The 15,041-nt window shown below is 42.7% G+C and overlaps 2 protein-coding genes and 1 long non-coding RNA gene across 8 annotated transcripts; all 3 read right to left on the bottom strand.

Moving 5' to 3' along the window:
* Window positions 1-1,944: 1,944 nt before the first annotated feature.
* On the bottom strand, window positions 1,945-6,424 carry LOC123057693 (uncharacterized). 6 transcript variants are annotated; one of them, XM_044480612.1, is made up of 7 exons: window positions 6,228-6,424; window positions 5,797-5,929; window positions 5,352-5,433; window positions 4,359-4,457; window positions 3,411-3,508; window positions 2,305-2,447; window positions 1,945-2,224 (listed from the first exon to the last, which is right to left on the bottom strand). In XM_044480612.1, the coding sequence occupies exons 2-6, from the start codon at window positions 5,887-5,889 to the stop codon at window positions 2,352-2,354; spliced, it is 468 nt and encodes a 155-aa protein (XP_044336547.1). In that variant the 5' UTR covers window positions 5,890-5,929; window positions 6,228-6,424; the 3' UTR covers window positions 1,945-2,224; window positions 2,305-2,351. The 6 variants fall into 6 exon arrangements, 3 of the variants coding, with proteins under 3 accessions (XP_044336547.1, XP_044336549.1, XP_044336546.1); XR_006426922.1 differs by having other exon boundaries at window positions 4,359-4,447; window positions 5,797-6,424; XR_006426921.1 differs by having other exon boundaries at window positions 4,359-4,447; window positions 5,352-5,437; window positions 5,797-6,424.
* Window positions 6,425-7,476: 1,052 nt separating this feature from the next.
* Window positions 7,477-8,089, bottom strand: LOC123057694 (uncharacterized). Its single transcript, XR_006426923.1, has 3 exons — window positions 8,002-8,089; window positions 7,655-7,775; window positions 7,477-7,555 (listed from the first exon to the last, which is right to left on the bottom strand). It is a non-coding gene; the product is annotated as an uncharacterized lncRNA (long non-coding RNA).
* A 2,170-nt stretch (window positions 8,090-10,259) lies between these two features.
* Window positions 10,260-14,732, bottom strand: LOC123056667 (uncharacterized). The gene is made up of 5 exons (XM_044479985.1): window positions 14,431-14,732; window positions 14,004-14,115; window positions 13,463-13,970; window positions 12,864-13,111; window positions 10,260-10,550 (listed from the first exon to the last, which is right to left on the bottom strand). Exons 1-5 carry the CDS (start codon window positions 14,730-14,732, stop codon window positions 10,260-10,262), a joined length of 1,461 nt encoding a protein of 486 aa, XP_044335920.1.
* Between the last annotated feature and the right edge of the window lie 309 nt (window positions 14,733-15,041).

The raw sequence follows: 15,041 nt of genomic DNA on the forward strand, positions 1-15,041 counted from the left end.
TTTGGATCGTGTTTTTCTTATTCCTCTCCGATGCAAAGGCCTGGAAATACTTGGTCTTTCTATCTCCTTTTGATAGCCAATCCGCGTGTGCTCGTTGGCGGTATACCAAGTCTAGTTGGTCCTCCAATTTCTCCAACTTGTATTTTATTGTGAGCTCCTTGCGAAGTTGGGCCTGGGATAGTGGCTGTCTCCGGACCGCTTCCAAATCGTCCTTTAGCTTGCGCGCTCTTTTCTGAAGATCACCCAACACATCCCGACTCCATGTATGGAACGCCCGGTTCACTCCTCCCAGCCTACTCGCAACCGACGCACCATGTGCTCTCTCCCATGCCTCATGCACTATATCATCACGTCCCTCCTCCAGGAGCCAGCGCGCCTCAAACCTTTTATGTTGCGGGCTGCTCGGTCTGGTCCCGAACCCCCTACTGCCATGTTTGCTGGTGCATTACTAGTTCACTAAGAAGGTTTTCAGTTTCAAGAAATTCTTAGCAGCATCAGAAAATTCCTAACCGGCTGCTATGAATTTGATCTGACAGAGGGTCAATAATGTAGCGCAAAAGAGTGGTGCAGGAGGGTCACCAACTGAAAACTGGGGTTATATATGAACAGAATCGCATATAATAATGGTAAAAAATAGTCGTCATAACCTTGACCGTCAATCATCGCATGCATTCAGACACATGCAAAAAAAAAATCAACCACAATGTCTTTGCTCAAAAATCTAAAAGATGCATCATTTTTTTCAAATGAGGAAAAGTGTATTCCAACATACATAACTTACAAATACTCTTTTTCGCAAAAAAAATACATGTCTCATTTATATATCGTAAGGATCATAGTACAAGCCATGCACAAACCGACCTGTCAAAACGGAGAAGACAGCCAAACGCTAGCCTTTGCACAAAGAAACACCACCCGAGAAGTAAAAATACAAACAAGACCGAAGAATCCTCTGAGGTGACACCGACGCCCGTCACCTGCCTCTGGCACCACCACAGTAGTCGCCAAAACAAAAAAATAACGGATCACCTCTATACCTGAGCTCGACATGACTCCATCGATGATATGCAGCTTTGCGGACCTCCAAGGTGGCTCACCAAAGACGAAACCATTAACATTGAACGAAACAGATCAGGGCAACACCCCGGACACGTCATCAAACTCCAAATCTGACCCCCCCCCCCACACACACACGACTAAGACGTCGAAGAAGAAAGCCATACCTACCATCCACGAACCACGAACCTAGCACACGATCCACCATCTTTCAGATGCCGTCGATGCAGACCACAATCTACATCCGCTCTTGGACTACCTCCCAAGCTCCGCACCAGCGTTGGAGCCAATGGCGGAGCCCGAGGATACATGTCCACCACGAGGATGCGACGACTGCTGCATAATCCTTGCTTGAATAGACTAATTTTTAAATTCATCCCCAACCATAGGACCGATCACCTCATTGGAGTAGAATCTAAAGAAACTTTATTCAGCACCACCATCACCGCCGCCTAAGCAGAGACGATAAACAACCTAAAACACTAAACTACAAGAGCCTAAAACGATCAACACCGACGATCGAAGTCGTCGGACTAGGGGAGCCGCCAGAGGCCAGCGGTGGAGGCGAGTCCCTGGCGGCCGAAGGCGAGATCGCCTTTTCTTCTTATGAAGAAAGAAAAACGATATTTCTTTTTGTTGAGAATTTAAGGAATTTACAAGTTCTCACTTGATGGAAAAAAATGAGGCACTACGGTTAGAGATGACCAAATGTACAATTTTTAATCCATTTACCATCAGTAGTTTAAATAGCTTCCAGAATTTCTTTTCCTGAGCCTGTAAAGGGTAGAAAACTGTAGGCAGCCACCCCTGGTGGATTTATCCCTTGTACCAGACCAATGCGATAGCATCAATAAAAACTTGAAAAAATATAACCGGTCTCGGTTGAAGTTGCATTGTAATGACCTAACATCAGTAACTAAGCTGTCGTTCTGTGAGCACACAAGAACCACAAACCATTTTCAGTAATCTTAGTAAGCCACCTAAGTGCGGTGTGAGCACCGCACTTTAATATCCCTCCCGCCTAATATAAACAACCAGTGTTTACTCCATCACACAGTCCTTATGTTCCAGCTTCTAATCTATAAATTGTACATCGGATGTAGCATTATCCACGACTTTGGTGTTCCTTTAGTAGCTGTAAACATCTACAAAGGTTAGATGCCAATACCTACAGGAACTTAAGCCAGGGATCAGAAATCTAAGTTCAGTCGCAACCCACAAGGCCTGGAGGAAAGTTTTCGATTATACCTGATGTGCTGGCGATATTTTAAGTCTCACACAGTCATCATTCTGTTTCAACGGGTGCCCTGGTTCTTATCAGTGGCAGGTCCTAGCACTGTAATCACCTGCGGCATGGTCATTCCTCCAGAAAAAATTATTTCCGTAGAGAGCTAATAGCAGAAATTTAAGATTATAAATTCAGGTGATATAGTAAGAATGCTATGAAAAGAATAACAAACTCAACGAACGCAAAGAGGCATGCCCTCAAAATAAGCTCATGCTGGATTGAGATGTTACAAATAAACTACCAGCAAGAGGATAACATGATATCTGAGTGACTTCTGGTAGAGAACCTAACAACAACAGCACATAGTATTCGAACTGTTCATAGGATTTAGCAGTTGAAGGAACTGCTATAAAAGACATCAAATTATCAGACTAATGCGTGAAGGCCCCATAAACTTTAAGCAGCTCTCATAATAAGCTATAAAAAGAATAACAAACTCAACGAACGCAAAGAGGCATGCCCTCAGAATAAGCTTATGCTGGATTGAGATGTTACAAATAAACTACTAGCAAGAGGATAACATGATATCTGAGTGACTTCTGGTAGAGAACCTAACAACAACAGCATATAGTATTCGAAGTGTTCACAGGATTTAGCAGTTGAAGGAACTGCTATAAAAGACATCAAATTATCAGACTAATGTGTGAAGGCCCCGTAAACTTTAAGCAGCTCTAGCTGGCCTTTTCATGCTTGCACAACAAATTTATGTAAGAGAGACTGATTTAAACCACCAGCCAGGATAAGATGACTAATAAGATGAACCCAGCCAGGCTACATTAGGCTTAATCTTCAATTTTTTTTGGTGAATCTTAACACTTTTGAGATTTAAAGAGATGTCACAAATTACAACTAATGGATAACACTTTCCTGAAAGTTAACTATTTCATGAATGAGGTAACACAGAAAAAGAGCACACAAAAGTATGGTATGAATCTTTGTGTGTCTAATGAAATTATCAAATCAAATTTCTCAAAAGCATATAAATGAGTAAATTATATAGAATGAAGCATTCAAATGTGGTTGATGCCATAAATATCTGTAGAAAGCGATGTGCATAAACAAGTACCTGAAGAATCATGCTCGATGTTATAAATCCAAATGCGTATTCACCAGCACGGGGATGGCTAATTATTGCCACTTCTTTAAATGCTGCTGTACTTTGATCTGTCAAATGGATAAAATACATTATAGGAATTCTTTTCTGGTTGGACAGAAGGAACTACAAGTTGGAACATAAAGATTTCAATTCCAAGTTTGTAGATGAGTAAACGTGATGCATAGAAAATTATGTTGACCTGTTGTCGCATGATTCATATGGTCTTCATGTGGATTATCCTATTAACTTCATAAGCTCATGTAACTTAAAGAAAAGTGGCCTACAAACGTGTTTCTTTGTGAAAGTACTGGTAATATGGAGATGGGAACCATCCATGCTGGAGATTTCCTGGTTCGTTGCTACTTATTCTAGCATATAGACTTGCAAAATCGGAAGTTGATTACTTATAAGCAGAGGCGTTTCTGTTCAACTCTTGGGATGAAAACTACTGCTGTTAAAGCAGCTCAGGGGGCAGTTCAGTGCTCCTCTGAAGCTTTCTTTTCATCTTGAGGCTGATATTTCTGATTCTCTGAACGAGTGCTTCGTTTACAGCTTCTGAGCTACAACACCGATGTCCTGGGTTGTCAACTGGCCTTGGTTAAAGTTTACACTTTGCAGGATAGAAAAAAAAGAGAGAATGCTAAGCATAACTCTGTCATAGCTATAATTAGGAACAATGCATACTGTAAGCCTGTAGCAATTCTGTTCTTCTTGTCCTGAAAGGATCTTACGCATTTCCCTATTGCTTTTTGTGGATGATGTAGTTTGGCTTTTAGGGTTTTTTTTTTTGCAGAACTATCTTCCTAGCGTTTTTTCTCTCTCACTCTTTATCTCCCTCTTAATTTCCCTCTCACTTCCATGAGCATACCTACATATGTTGTTTAGGCAGAAATAGAGCAGGCAATCGCAGGCATATACCTCCTACTCCCTGGAAGTAGTAAATCTTGCCTTCATCAATTACAAGCAGGAGCTTCCAAGTGGACTTTAAAGACCATTTGTATTGTGATCTATCAATAACTTGAGAGAAGATATTATTAGCATGTGCGTCATAGGACGACTGGAACTTACAACAACACAAAGTGAAACAAATATCATGTGCATCTCTAGGAAGGAGAGAAAATGCCTAACTCATGTGAGTGCTTTACTTAGACGAACATGGTAACACGGAATCTATCTCGTAAATGGTTACACTGCAAAATAATCATTTGGGTTTGGGCAGCGATAGACTGTTACCTAAATAATTGTATAATAATGACCGCACTTTCTGGCTAAAGAATGAAAAGGCATGGAGAACTGAAAAGATAAATCTTAAATGTCTATTATGGAAACATGGACGTCAAAATTGATAAATCCTGAAATCAATGATACTCCCCATCCATAGCAATGTTTCGACCCAGCAGGCAGAGCAACAAACAATTAAAAAGTGTGGGTGACCTTGAAAAAATATACCAGATGTAAACCAAACTAGAAATGAAAAGCACGCCAAACAAATGATGCGGCGATTCCTACAGCCAAAACTATCGACCTCTTGAAATAAGTAGGCACTAAAGGGGAAAGAAACGAAAAGACATGTACCTGAGGGATATTAGTGCGGAACTAAGTATTTAGTAAACCTACAATCTAGTTCTATATTCCCTGGATCATGTGGCTTCCCAAAGTCAAAAAAGTAGAATAGAAGGTGTGTTTGGGAACTTTGGGTTATTACTCCTTGTCTAATTAGACAGCTAAAACATGACGTCAGGTTATAACCAATGGCAAGTTCAGACCATATGACCACCTCCCTAGAGCATGTTCTTCTTCAGTAGAGAAATGGGGCTATCTAAGGCAGCATAAATCAATAGGTAGAAGTGTATTTTTCAAGACGATCTAATTTCTAAATAAATATTAGGGCACTGGAAAACGGATATATACCTTTGTATTTCTCCAGTAGCTCAATGTGATTATTAGTCGACCTCCCGATGATGATTAATATGTGCCAACAGTTTTGGTCAACCTTTCTAATCAATATAAATGTTCAAATCTGTTAGATTAAGATCATCCTTTCCCATCAATGAATATAGAATTGTAACTCCATTGCTTATAGCAGAATACTTGCTGAGGTAAAAATGTGTTTCATGCAATCTGTATAAAGTAAGACACACAAACTAAAATTGCAGAAGGGGTCATGAGAAACATGTGCATTAGCATTTAAGAGACCCCTTGCATACGACATGATTCAGAAAAGTACAGTGTGGGATGCATTATAATTTTAAGGTTGAGGTTGTTTTCCCGAGATAGAATCAAGAAATTGAGATATCCTCAGCACAAGCAGGAGAGAGAAAATCAAGGAGCCTACGATGACGACTTGAACTCGTACCTGCTGATGGTCCACAGCCTCCGTTGTCCACCCACCCGCGGACGTCTCCAGTTGTGCCCTTGCCCAAGCCGCGCTAGGGTATGCTACCGCCATGCATTATATACAATCTGACTTCATCGACATCATCACACAGCTGCACAAGCAGACACAAAAGAATAGCCAACTTATCACTATTTGGTGGAAAGTAGTCCAGACATTGCTGCCTAATGATTAGACGCAGGCCTCAGTATAACCAATGCCTTATGTGTAACATTTCCTTCTAAAAAGCAAAACATGGACAAATGGTAAGAAAATATAGCTGCCTGAATACTAAACCATGATCTTATTACTAAGCATCATAATTTTCAGCTAATCGTTTCTATCTCCAAGAGCAGTATAGCAAATCCATGTTGGCATGGGAAGACAATATAGTAAAACAAACAACAACATACTTTTTTGGTAAAGCATCGGCGTTCTCAAATATCCGCGATGGCGGAAAATCGCAGCCCACCTGGTACTGTTTTACTTTTGAGAGTAGGAACTTCTACTTCTATACGGCGGCCATTGTGTGACCGCCTGCAAGAATAATAATAAAATTATTTGTTACCCCAAACGCAGACCTCTGCATATGAGAAACAACAGCATCAACTTGATTGTTCTCTTTTACAAATTTCTCTGCATATGAGCAAAAATATTTCCATGTGCAAATGGCGGAAAATCGCAGCCCACCTGGTGCTGTTTTACTTTTGAGAGTAGGAACTTCTACTTCTATATATTTGTTACCCCAAACGCAGACCTCTGCATATGAGAAACAACAGCATCAACTTGATTGTTCTCTTTTACAAATTTCTCTGCATATGAGCAAAAATATTTCCATGTGCAAATGGCGGAAAATCGCAGCCCACCTGGTGTTGTTTTACTTTTGAGAGTAGGAACTTCTACTTCTATACGGCGGCCATTGTGTGACCGCCTGCAAGAATAATAATAAAATTATTTGTTACCCCAAACGCAGACCTCTGCATATGAGAAACAACAGCATCAACTTGATTGTTCTCTTTTACAAATTTCTCTGCATATGAGCAAAAATATTTCCATGTGCAAATGGCGGAAAATCGCAGCCCACCTGGTGCTGTTTTACTTTTGAGAGTAGGAACTTCTACTTCTATACGGCGGCCATTGTGTGACCGCCTGCAAGAATAATAATAAAATTATTTGTTACCCCAAACGCAGACCTCTGCATATGAGAAACAACAGCATCAACTTGATTGTTCTCTTTTACAAATTTCTCTGCATATGAGCAAAAATATTTCCATGTGCAAATGGCGGAAAATCGCAGCCCGCCTGGTGCTGTTTTACTTTTGAGAGTAGAAACTTCTACTTCTATACGGCGGCCATTGTGTGACCGCCTGCAAGAATAATAATAAAATTATTTGTTACCCCAAACGCAGACCTCTGCATATGAGAAACAACAGCATCAACTTGATTGTTCTCTTTTACAAATTTCTCTGCATATGAGCAAAAATATTTCCATGTGCAAATAACTACAATTTACTTATTATTACACTGCTCACACTGAGAAGGTCAAGAATGATTATCATATTGACCAAAATCACGACACCTACACGACTACGGAAGAAAGAAAATGAAGAAAACAAGAACTGCTCAGATCGGAGATTCTTTATCAAACAGGAGGCAGAAGGGAGTGAAGTGGCAGCTCACCACGGTGGGTAAAGATGAAATGCAGCCAAGAACCCAAAAACCAGCAGCAACCTCGTAGATCCTGTAGGGGGAAGAAAAATAAGAGTCAGGGAGGACGGAACCGGGGCACACCAAAGGGATCGCAAAAAAAACACGGCTCCATGGAGAAGCTGAAACGTACGGAGCAACCGAAGGACCGAGGGCCATGGCAACAATCGAAGGAAACAACGAGCAGAACAAGCAGTCATGGCGGGCACACCGAATGTGCTCTTCAACCAAGCTGTGAAAGAAAGCTATACATCCTGTGATTAAGAAATTTAGTTAGTACTTAGTGCTGCATATACAAGCTTCAAAGATAAAGTGTCATGGGTGTGTGTGACCACCAATTTCTCTCATCCCAAAATATATTTTACAGGGAAATTTTTGCACAATGTTACTTCACAAACATGGATAGAAGATGGCATACTTAACTTAACAATTCTTGCATAAATGGAAAAAAACTGTACCAACTGATGCTACTTCTCTTACCAGAAGAACAAACCAGATCAACTAAATACAGGGGCACGAATATGGTCAACATCGGGGGCTTGACTTTCCTCCTGTTGCTGCTGGTGGCCATGGAACAATCAAAGGGGAGGAAGAACAGCACGGCACCTGACAGAAGTTGCCGGTGGGAGGCACCGTCAGAGAGGAAGAAAGCACGGACACAACAATCACACAGCAACAAGAACGGGGAACTGGAGGGGAGCAGGGATTGGGAAGAATTTACCTACATACCGGGCGCCGGGGGGGGGGGGGGGGGGGACACCCTGGTTAGGAGACACGAGTGCCGGCGGACCGCCTTCTCTCCAGCAGCAGCGTGCCCAAGACCAACTTCACCGGGGCTGAACCATGTGACCCTTCTCTTCGAGGAGAAACCGGCACACGGGAGAGGATCTGATCGAAGAAGAGGAGGAGAGGCAGCGCTGGGTAGAGGAGAAGGAGGAGAAGGGGCGTGGCAGCGGTCGAGTGGAGGAAAGACGAGGCATGGGGTGTGGGGGTCGAGGACGGGAGGGTATTGGCAGCTAGGTTTTCACCAGCTTTGACTGCGCACAAAAATAAGGGACACTGAGATTTCTTCCCAGCGTAGCTGTAAAATGGGCCCGTGGAGAAAGGAGGCCCGCCTGACATCCACTGAAGCACGAAAGAATAACGTGCAGAGAAACGAACGGAGCGATTTTTGACAGCGCCGTAAAATCAAGCCAACAAGGCAGATCGTGCGATCCAAAACTACTGCGCGACAAAGGTAACTCAGGATGGCGGGTAGAGTAGCGGCTTTTATAGGAGAAATATCAGCACATAAAGACGTGCAAAGAGAAAGGTTGCAGCTGCCGATGTTATACCTGAGATGGAAGCAGATGTTATTTCCTTTTGCAAACCAGAAGTTATAATACTATTATTTCCGACCGTCAGTAGTTTAAGTTTCTATTTCTGCAAGAGTACTTTGTGGCAAAAGTAGCAACAAGCTAAAAAAAGGGCAGCCCGGTGCATGTAGCTCCCGCTTGCGCAAGGTCCGGGGAAGGGTAAATGGCATAAATTGACCAGTCATGCTAATATGCACAATCCGGGAGTTGCTTGACTCAGATTTTTATTTCAATTTTCAATGATTACAGATATGATAAATTTTGAAGTTCCTATTTTGTCATAGAAATTCACTATCAGTAAACTGCTGCTATTTAAATCATTACACATGAAAAGATGGCAAAAAATTTAGCATACCTATTAGTATAATCTTCTTCGCTCTCTTCTTGTACCTGGAATATAACATAACATTTATGAATAAAAGAAATGCCGTCCAATAGTACTACATTGGTTGTTTTTCCAAAAGAAAAAGACAAGCATCATATATTAATCTTACATATTCTGCCAATCAGATACACCAAAAAAGAACACGTTGAAAGATAGTGAAGAACAATAGAATGGACTACATATGTGAGTTTCTTTTGCTTGAGCTACCATGTCGCTCAAATACAGGTTTGGCAAAAAAAGAAGAAGCTATAGGCATGTGTAGATTTAATAGCCAACAGATTCGACAAAAAAACACATGTGTTTCATTGACATTGCAGTGATGGTATCAGTATGCATAGCACACAATTAGGGGGAACAGGTATCCTATATGATTCTTCAATATTCTGCCGATGAAACATACTAAAAAAATACACTGCAGGATAGTCATTTTTTTTGAGTTGTGCACTGCAGGATAGTCAAGAACAATAGAGCATTGACTTTCTTTTGAATGAGTAATATGTCGCTCATATACAGGTTTGGCAAAAAAAAAGACCTACATGGATTCCATAGCCAATATAAAATATCACATACACTGTGAATTAGAAGAATGTGTTTCATTGACATTGCAATGGATGGTACATCTCAGTCCGCATAGCAATTATCAGGAACGTGCATGCTCTGTTAGTTTTTTTCTGCATGATCCACAGTGCACGAAAAACAAAGGGTACAGAACAAGACCGGATAAAGTGGTAGTATTTGGCTGGATGAGCCCCCCTGGGGATATTACCCCCCTGCTTATAACGATGTAACTGTTATTTCAATTTAATGAAGTGGTGTTGCTTTAAAAAAACAGAGTACTAAGGGTACAGAACTAGACCGGTGCATGAGTTCTATTGGGATTGCACTAGTCTGTAGTTCATTTTAGTGCGCATACTGTAGTAATCAGCAGGTACGCGCATGCACGCTATGCTCATTTTTCCTGTAAACCTCACATGTACTAAACTGAAGAGTAAACAGAACTAAATCGGTGCATCATTTTTGCACAGGTCAAACTCACTGCCACTATTATGCGTGTGAAGCTCACCACAGGTGGACGGAGAAATGCGGTCGGAGCAGTGGCACTCGAAGATATCATAGGTGGTGTTGATCCGACAACGCCCTCCACTCTCCTCGCACACCTTGCAATCATCCCCCATGTACTCTAGAAGAGACCTGCACTTCATCAACTGCCGGTAGTCTGCCCTGGAGGTGCGCCCTCGTACCCCAATACCGGCATCATGGACACCTGGATATGAATCCAAGTAAGCTCTCTGGAGTAACAAAAAAAGGCAATACAACTTAAATTTGCTTTCTTAATCAACTAAATACAGTTTTATGAACTACTAGACTAAATCAAGATGTACTCCATTTTTTTATCATGCCCATTACTAAATAATAAGTTTCATATTGCCATGCCATGTAACAAGGCTCTTCATTTCGAATTTTAGGATAAATTGTAGTCTATTTGCATGTCACTTGCTTCTTTCATCAAAAAATAAAGACATATTAGCATGCATTCTAAGTCTTCCATATCGCTAACCAATGGATTATCTTAAGTAGCATAATGCAGACTGTCGAGGGGAATAATATATATATATAGCATAACTTCTACGGCTAACCCACATATTGCATTATTCAGTAGTCCTAGATCACCACAGATGTTAGAAGAAAATGTGGAACATGCTGTTTCACATATGTACTTACCTATCGGACTAAAAAGTCCAGGTTTCCCATAAATAGTTATGAATGGGAAAATGTCTCCACCTTAATATAATTACAACTATCACAAAGAAACATGAGAAACAAGATGTTACACATTTGCAGGGGCATGTAGTCAGTATACATGTATGTTTTGTTCATGCAAGTCCAGCATGTGAAATTGCACTACAGGTGACCTGGTATTTTGTTCCCTGCTTCAACAGGAATATAATTACAATTATCTACTACCAAAAACATGAGAAACAACATGTTCCACATTTGCAGTGGCATGTAGTCTGTCAGTACATGTATATGTTTTGTTGATGCAAGTGCAGCTGGTGAAATTCCATTACAGGTGATGTGGTATTTCTCTCTACTGAACTGTGAGTCTGTGATTTACACACCTTAACAGAAACGAACCGGTTCTAATTTTCAGATGTCTAGCTATTCGTTGTTCCACTCGATCCAAGCCTGCTTACCACGTAAGGGAGATGAGAGGGTGTGATCTGAGAGGGAAACCGAACATGCTTGGCCTCGGAGCCCAGATGACACACGATCGCTGGTCGCTACATGAGCCTTGTCATGCGTGACTGTAGGCGCCTGCGGCCACGAATCCATAAAAAAATGGCCGCGTGGAAGGAGATGCTCATCCACGACAGTGGCTGCATCGGGAGACTTTGGATTGCGTGGACGTGGAGCTTCTCAGCTTCAAGGATGTCCTCTAAATCAATTTGAGATAGGCCATATCAGTAGGACATTATTATCATGGCATATGCTTGCTTTGTTTTAGATGCTACAGATACACATCCTGAAAAATGGCAATTGTTCATCAAGATACTGTTTTATCCCATAAAGTAGGAGGTGTCGCTCTGCGTGTGGCAACTATAAACCACTAATTCAGATCAATTAACTGAACTTAAGAAACAACCAAACACTGGGAGCTCATATGGCATCCAAATAAGAAATATGGAGGCCATCGAACCAGCAGCCAACTTTGTCCTACGTGATTGCTAACTGGAGTATACCCACGGTGACGAATCGACAAATGGACGGTGAAGCCATACAGACTCGACCATGAGTGCACGGGAGTAGGGAGTACGACGCCGTACCTCTCTTGCGGGCGCGGGGGAGACGGTGGCCACCGCGCGGCGCGCTGGGAAGGCGAACTTCTTTCGCCGCCACGTCACCACGGCTCGCGCGGGCGCCGGTATCCTCACGGCGACGGGCAGCCTTCACGCCCCCCTCTTGCTCTTCCGCTGCACGCCATCGCCGCCCGCCGTCCAAGATCCGACCGTGGTGGTGGTGTTTGTGGAGGCCGTCGGGTGGCGACATTGCAGAGGAACGGCGGCGACATCGCGGCGTCGTATGGAGAGGAGGGTGGGGGAGGCGGCGGATCATGGAGCGCCGATGGCAACCATGGGGGCGGCCTCGTCGCGCTCGGGCGCAGAATCGGCGACATCATGCCGCCCGGAGCACGGGGAATGGGAGGAGAGATTATGTGGCAGCAACGAAGCGGCGGCGGGTGAGAACCCTAGCCGGGTTAGGGGAAGAAGATAGGGGGGGCGCGGTGAGGAAAGAAGCCTGGGCGGCGGCGGCGGCGGCGGCGGCGGGCGAGGGAAGCGACCGGGACTCCGGAAGTGGAGGAAAAAAAAGGCGTACGTGGGTGGGAGGATGGGCGGAGTGCGAAATGGTTTTTTTATGGGAGACGAACTTTTTTTTTGAACTTCGGCGACTTTATTTAATTCATAATCATTTTTTTTTTGCGGGTTCATAATCATATCCTTTACAATAAGCGGAATCAGGAAATCAGTAGGATTATCAAGCCACATCCTTAACTCTTAACTCAAGAAACTAAAACGAGCAATAGTATGAGCGCACTCGTTTACATCACGCACACAATGATTTATTGTCGCCTTGCCGAAAGAACTCATCAACCTTCGACAATCGTCAGTAATTACCGCACTTGACGCCCGGTAGTCATCCGGATTTTGAATAGCTTGAACAATCTCCATAGAATCACTCTCAATGGACAAAGAAAAAATGCCCATCTCCTTAGCAAGTCGTAGTCCTAATAATAGTGCAAACGCCTCCATCGTTGGAGCGTCCATTGCATTCGGTTCATATTCCATGGCCGCTGCAACAAAACCTCCCTTCGAATCTCGTAAAATAGCACCACTTGCCCCTGCACCTGAGTCAACATGATATGAAGCATCAACATTAAGCTTTATACAGCCTGATGCTGATCTAGACCATCTAGTCTGTCATGGAGGAACTAGCTTCTTTTCTGCTACACAGTTAGCAACGATACCCCTAATCTGTAGAGACGGTCGGGCTGGCGTACCAATCTCTTTATCATGGGACACTTGACGTCGTTCCCACCAGATATACCAACACGCAACCATAGCCAATTCCACTGCATTTTCTCCCTGAAACGAGACACCACCAGGTAAATTGGAGCATATTATCTCATCAAGTATCAATGAACCGGACCTATGCTGCTCAGCAATTGCGGCCACATTCACGCCTAGGCTGAGTTCCTTCCATACCTCTCTAGCTCTGCAACAGATAAATAACATGTGATTCAGGTCTTCAGGATCTACCTTGCACATCGGACAAGTCACTGGAGTTTTAATGTGTTTGTTCGCTAAATTACAGCAACAGGGCACAATTCCGTGTAGAGCTCTCCAAATAAAAATATGGTCTTTGGGGGGATACTCAAATCCCAAAGTAATTTCTATCGGATGTGACATACTTCTTCCCACACCAGTATTAATACCCGCTCTAGTTCGATACTCCGCTTTCCATTCCGCATGATAAGCCGAACGGACAGTAAATCTCCCAGACTTGCATAATTGCCATGCTATGAAATCTGGTTGCTCTTGGGATGGAAGCGGAATTTTCAAAATCCTTGTAACGTCAATTGGCCAAAAATTGTCATGTACCAATTGTACATCCCACTCTCCCGTATGTGGATCAATAAGATCTTGTACCGTCTCAAGAAGGCAATGCCCACGTGGTGTCATCACACGCCTATCATGGGCAGTAGGGATCCAAAGATCAGACCAAATATAAATACTTGCCCCATTGTCTGGTCTCCAAATAGCACCTCTTTTTAGGGTCTTTAATCCGGACATGATACTACGCCATGTGAACGAGGCACCTTTTTTAAGAACCGCATTGAAAAGGTCCCCATCCGGATAATATTTCGCACGAAGTACCTGAGCACACAAAGACTCTGGTTCACTTAATAGTCTCCAACACTGCTTAGCCAACATTGCTTGATTAAAACAGTGTAAATCTCGGAAACCCATCCCTCCTTCTTTCTTCGGAATACACATCTTTCACCATGCTCTGCAATGCAATTTCTTTTGGCTCTGTGAACCTCCCCACCAATACCTAGCAATTGCATCACATATACTCTTGCAGATGTTCTTTGGCAAACTGAAAACTGACATAGCATAAACTGGAATGGACTGTGCAACTGTTTTTAACAAAACTTCCTTCCCTCCCGCAGAGAGCATCCTCGCATTCCACCCATCAATTAGAGCCCAGACTCTATCAATCAAGTGTTGGAAACAATCACTACGCTCAATCCCCACATGAGAGGGTAATCCAAGATACTTATCCGTCATTGCCTCAACCACAATATTTAGTTGTGTACAAACTTCTTCCCTAACCTCGACAGTAGTATTTGGACTGAAAAAAATACTGGATTTTGCATCACTAACCAACTGGACAGAACTCACACAATACATGTCAAGTGCATTCCGGAGTGACGTGGCGTTCGACGCATCCGCTCTCATCAAGATTAGAGAATCATTAGCAAAAAGTAGGTGTGAAACTGATGGTGCCCCCCGACACACTCTAATCCCTTGGATACCACCGATCTCCTCCTCATGCACTAACAAACTTTATTCTTTTTTTAGGTGTATGTAGGTAATATAAATAGTAGGAGTATAAGTAGAGATTATTATTATTTTGACGGGAGAGTATAAGTAGAGATTTTTTTTTGCGGGGAGTATTGAATTATGATTTCTCTTTCGGAGAAGGGAGAACAGAGGGTG

The sequence above is a fragment of the Triticum aestivum genome, chromosome 3A (assembly GCF_018294505.1).
Source record: "Triticum aestivum cultivar Chinese Spring chromosome 3A, IWGSC CS RefSeq v2.1, whole genome shotgun sequence".
Taxonomy (NCBI): domain Eukaryota; kingdom Viridiplantae; phylum Streptophyta; class Magnoliopsida; order Poales; family Poaceae; genus Triticum; species Triticum aestivum.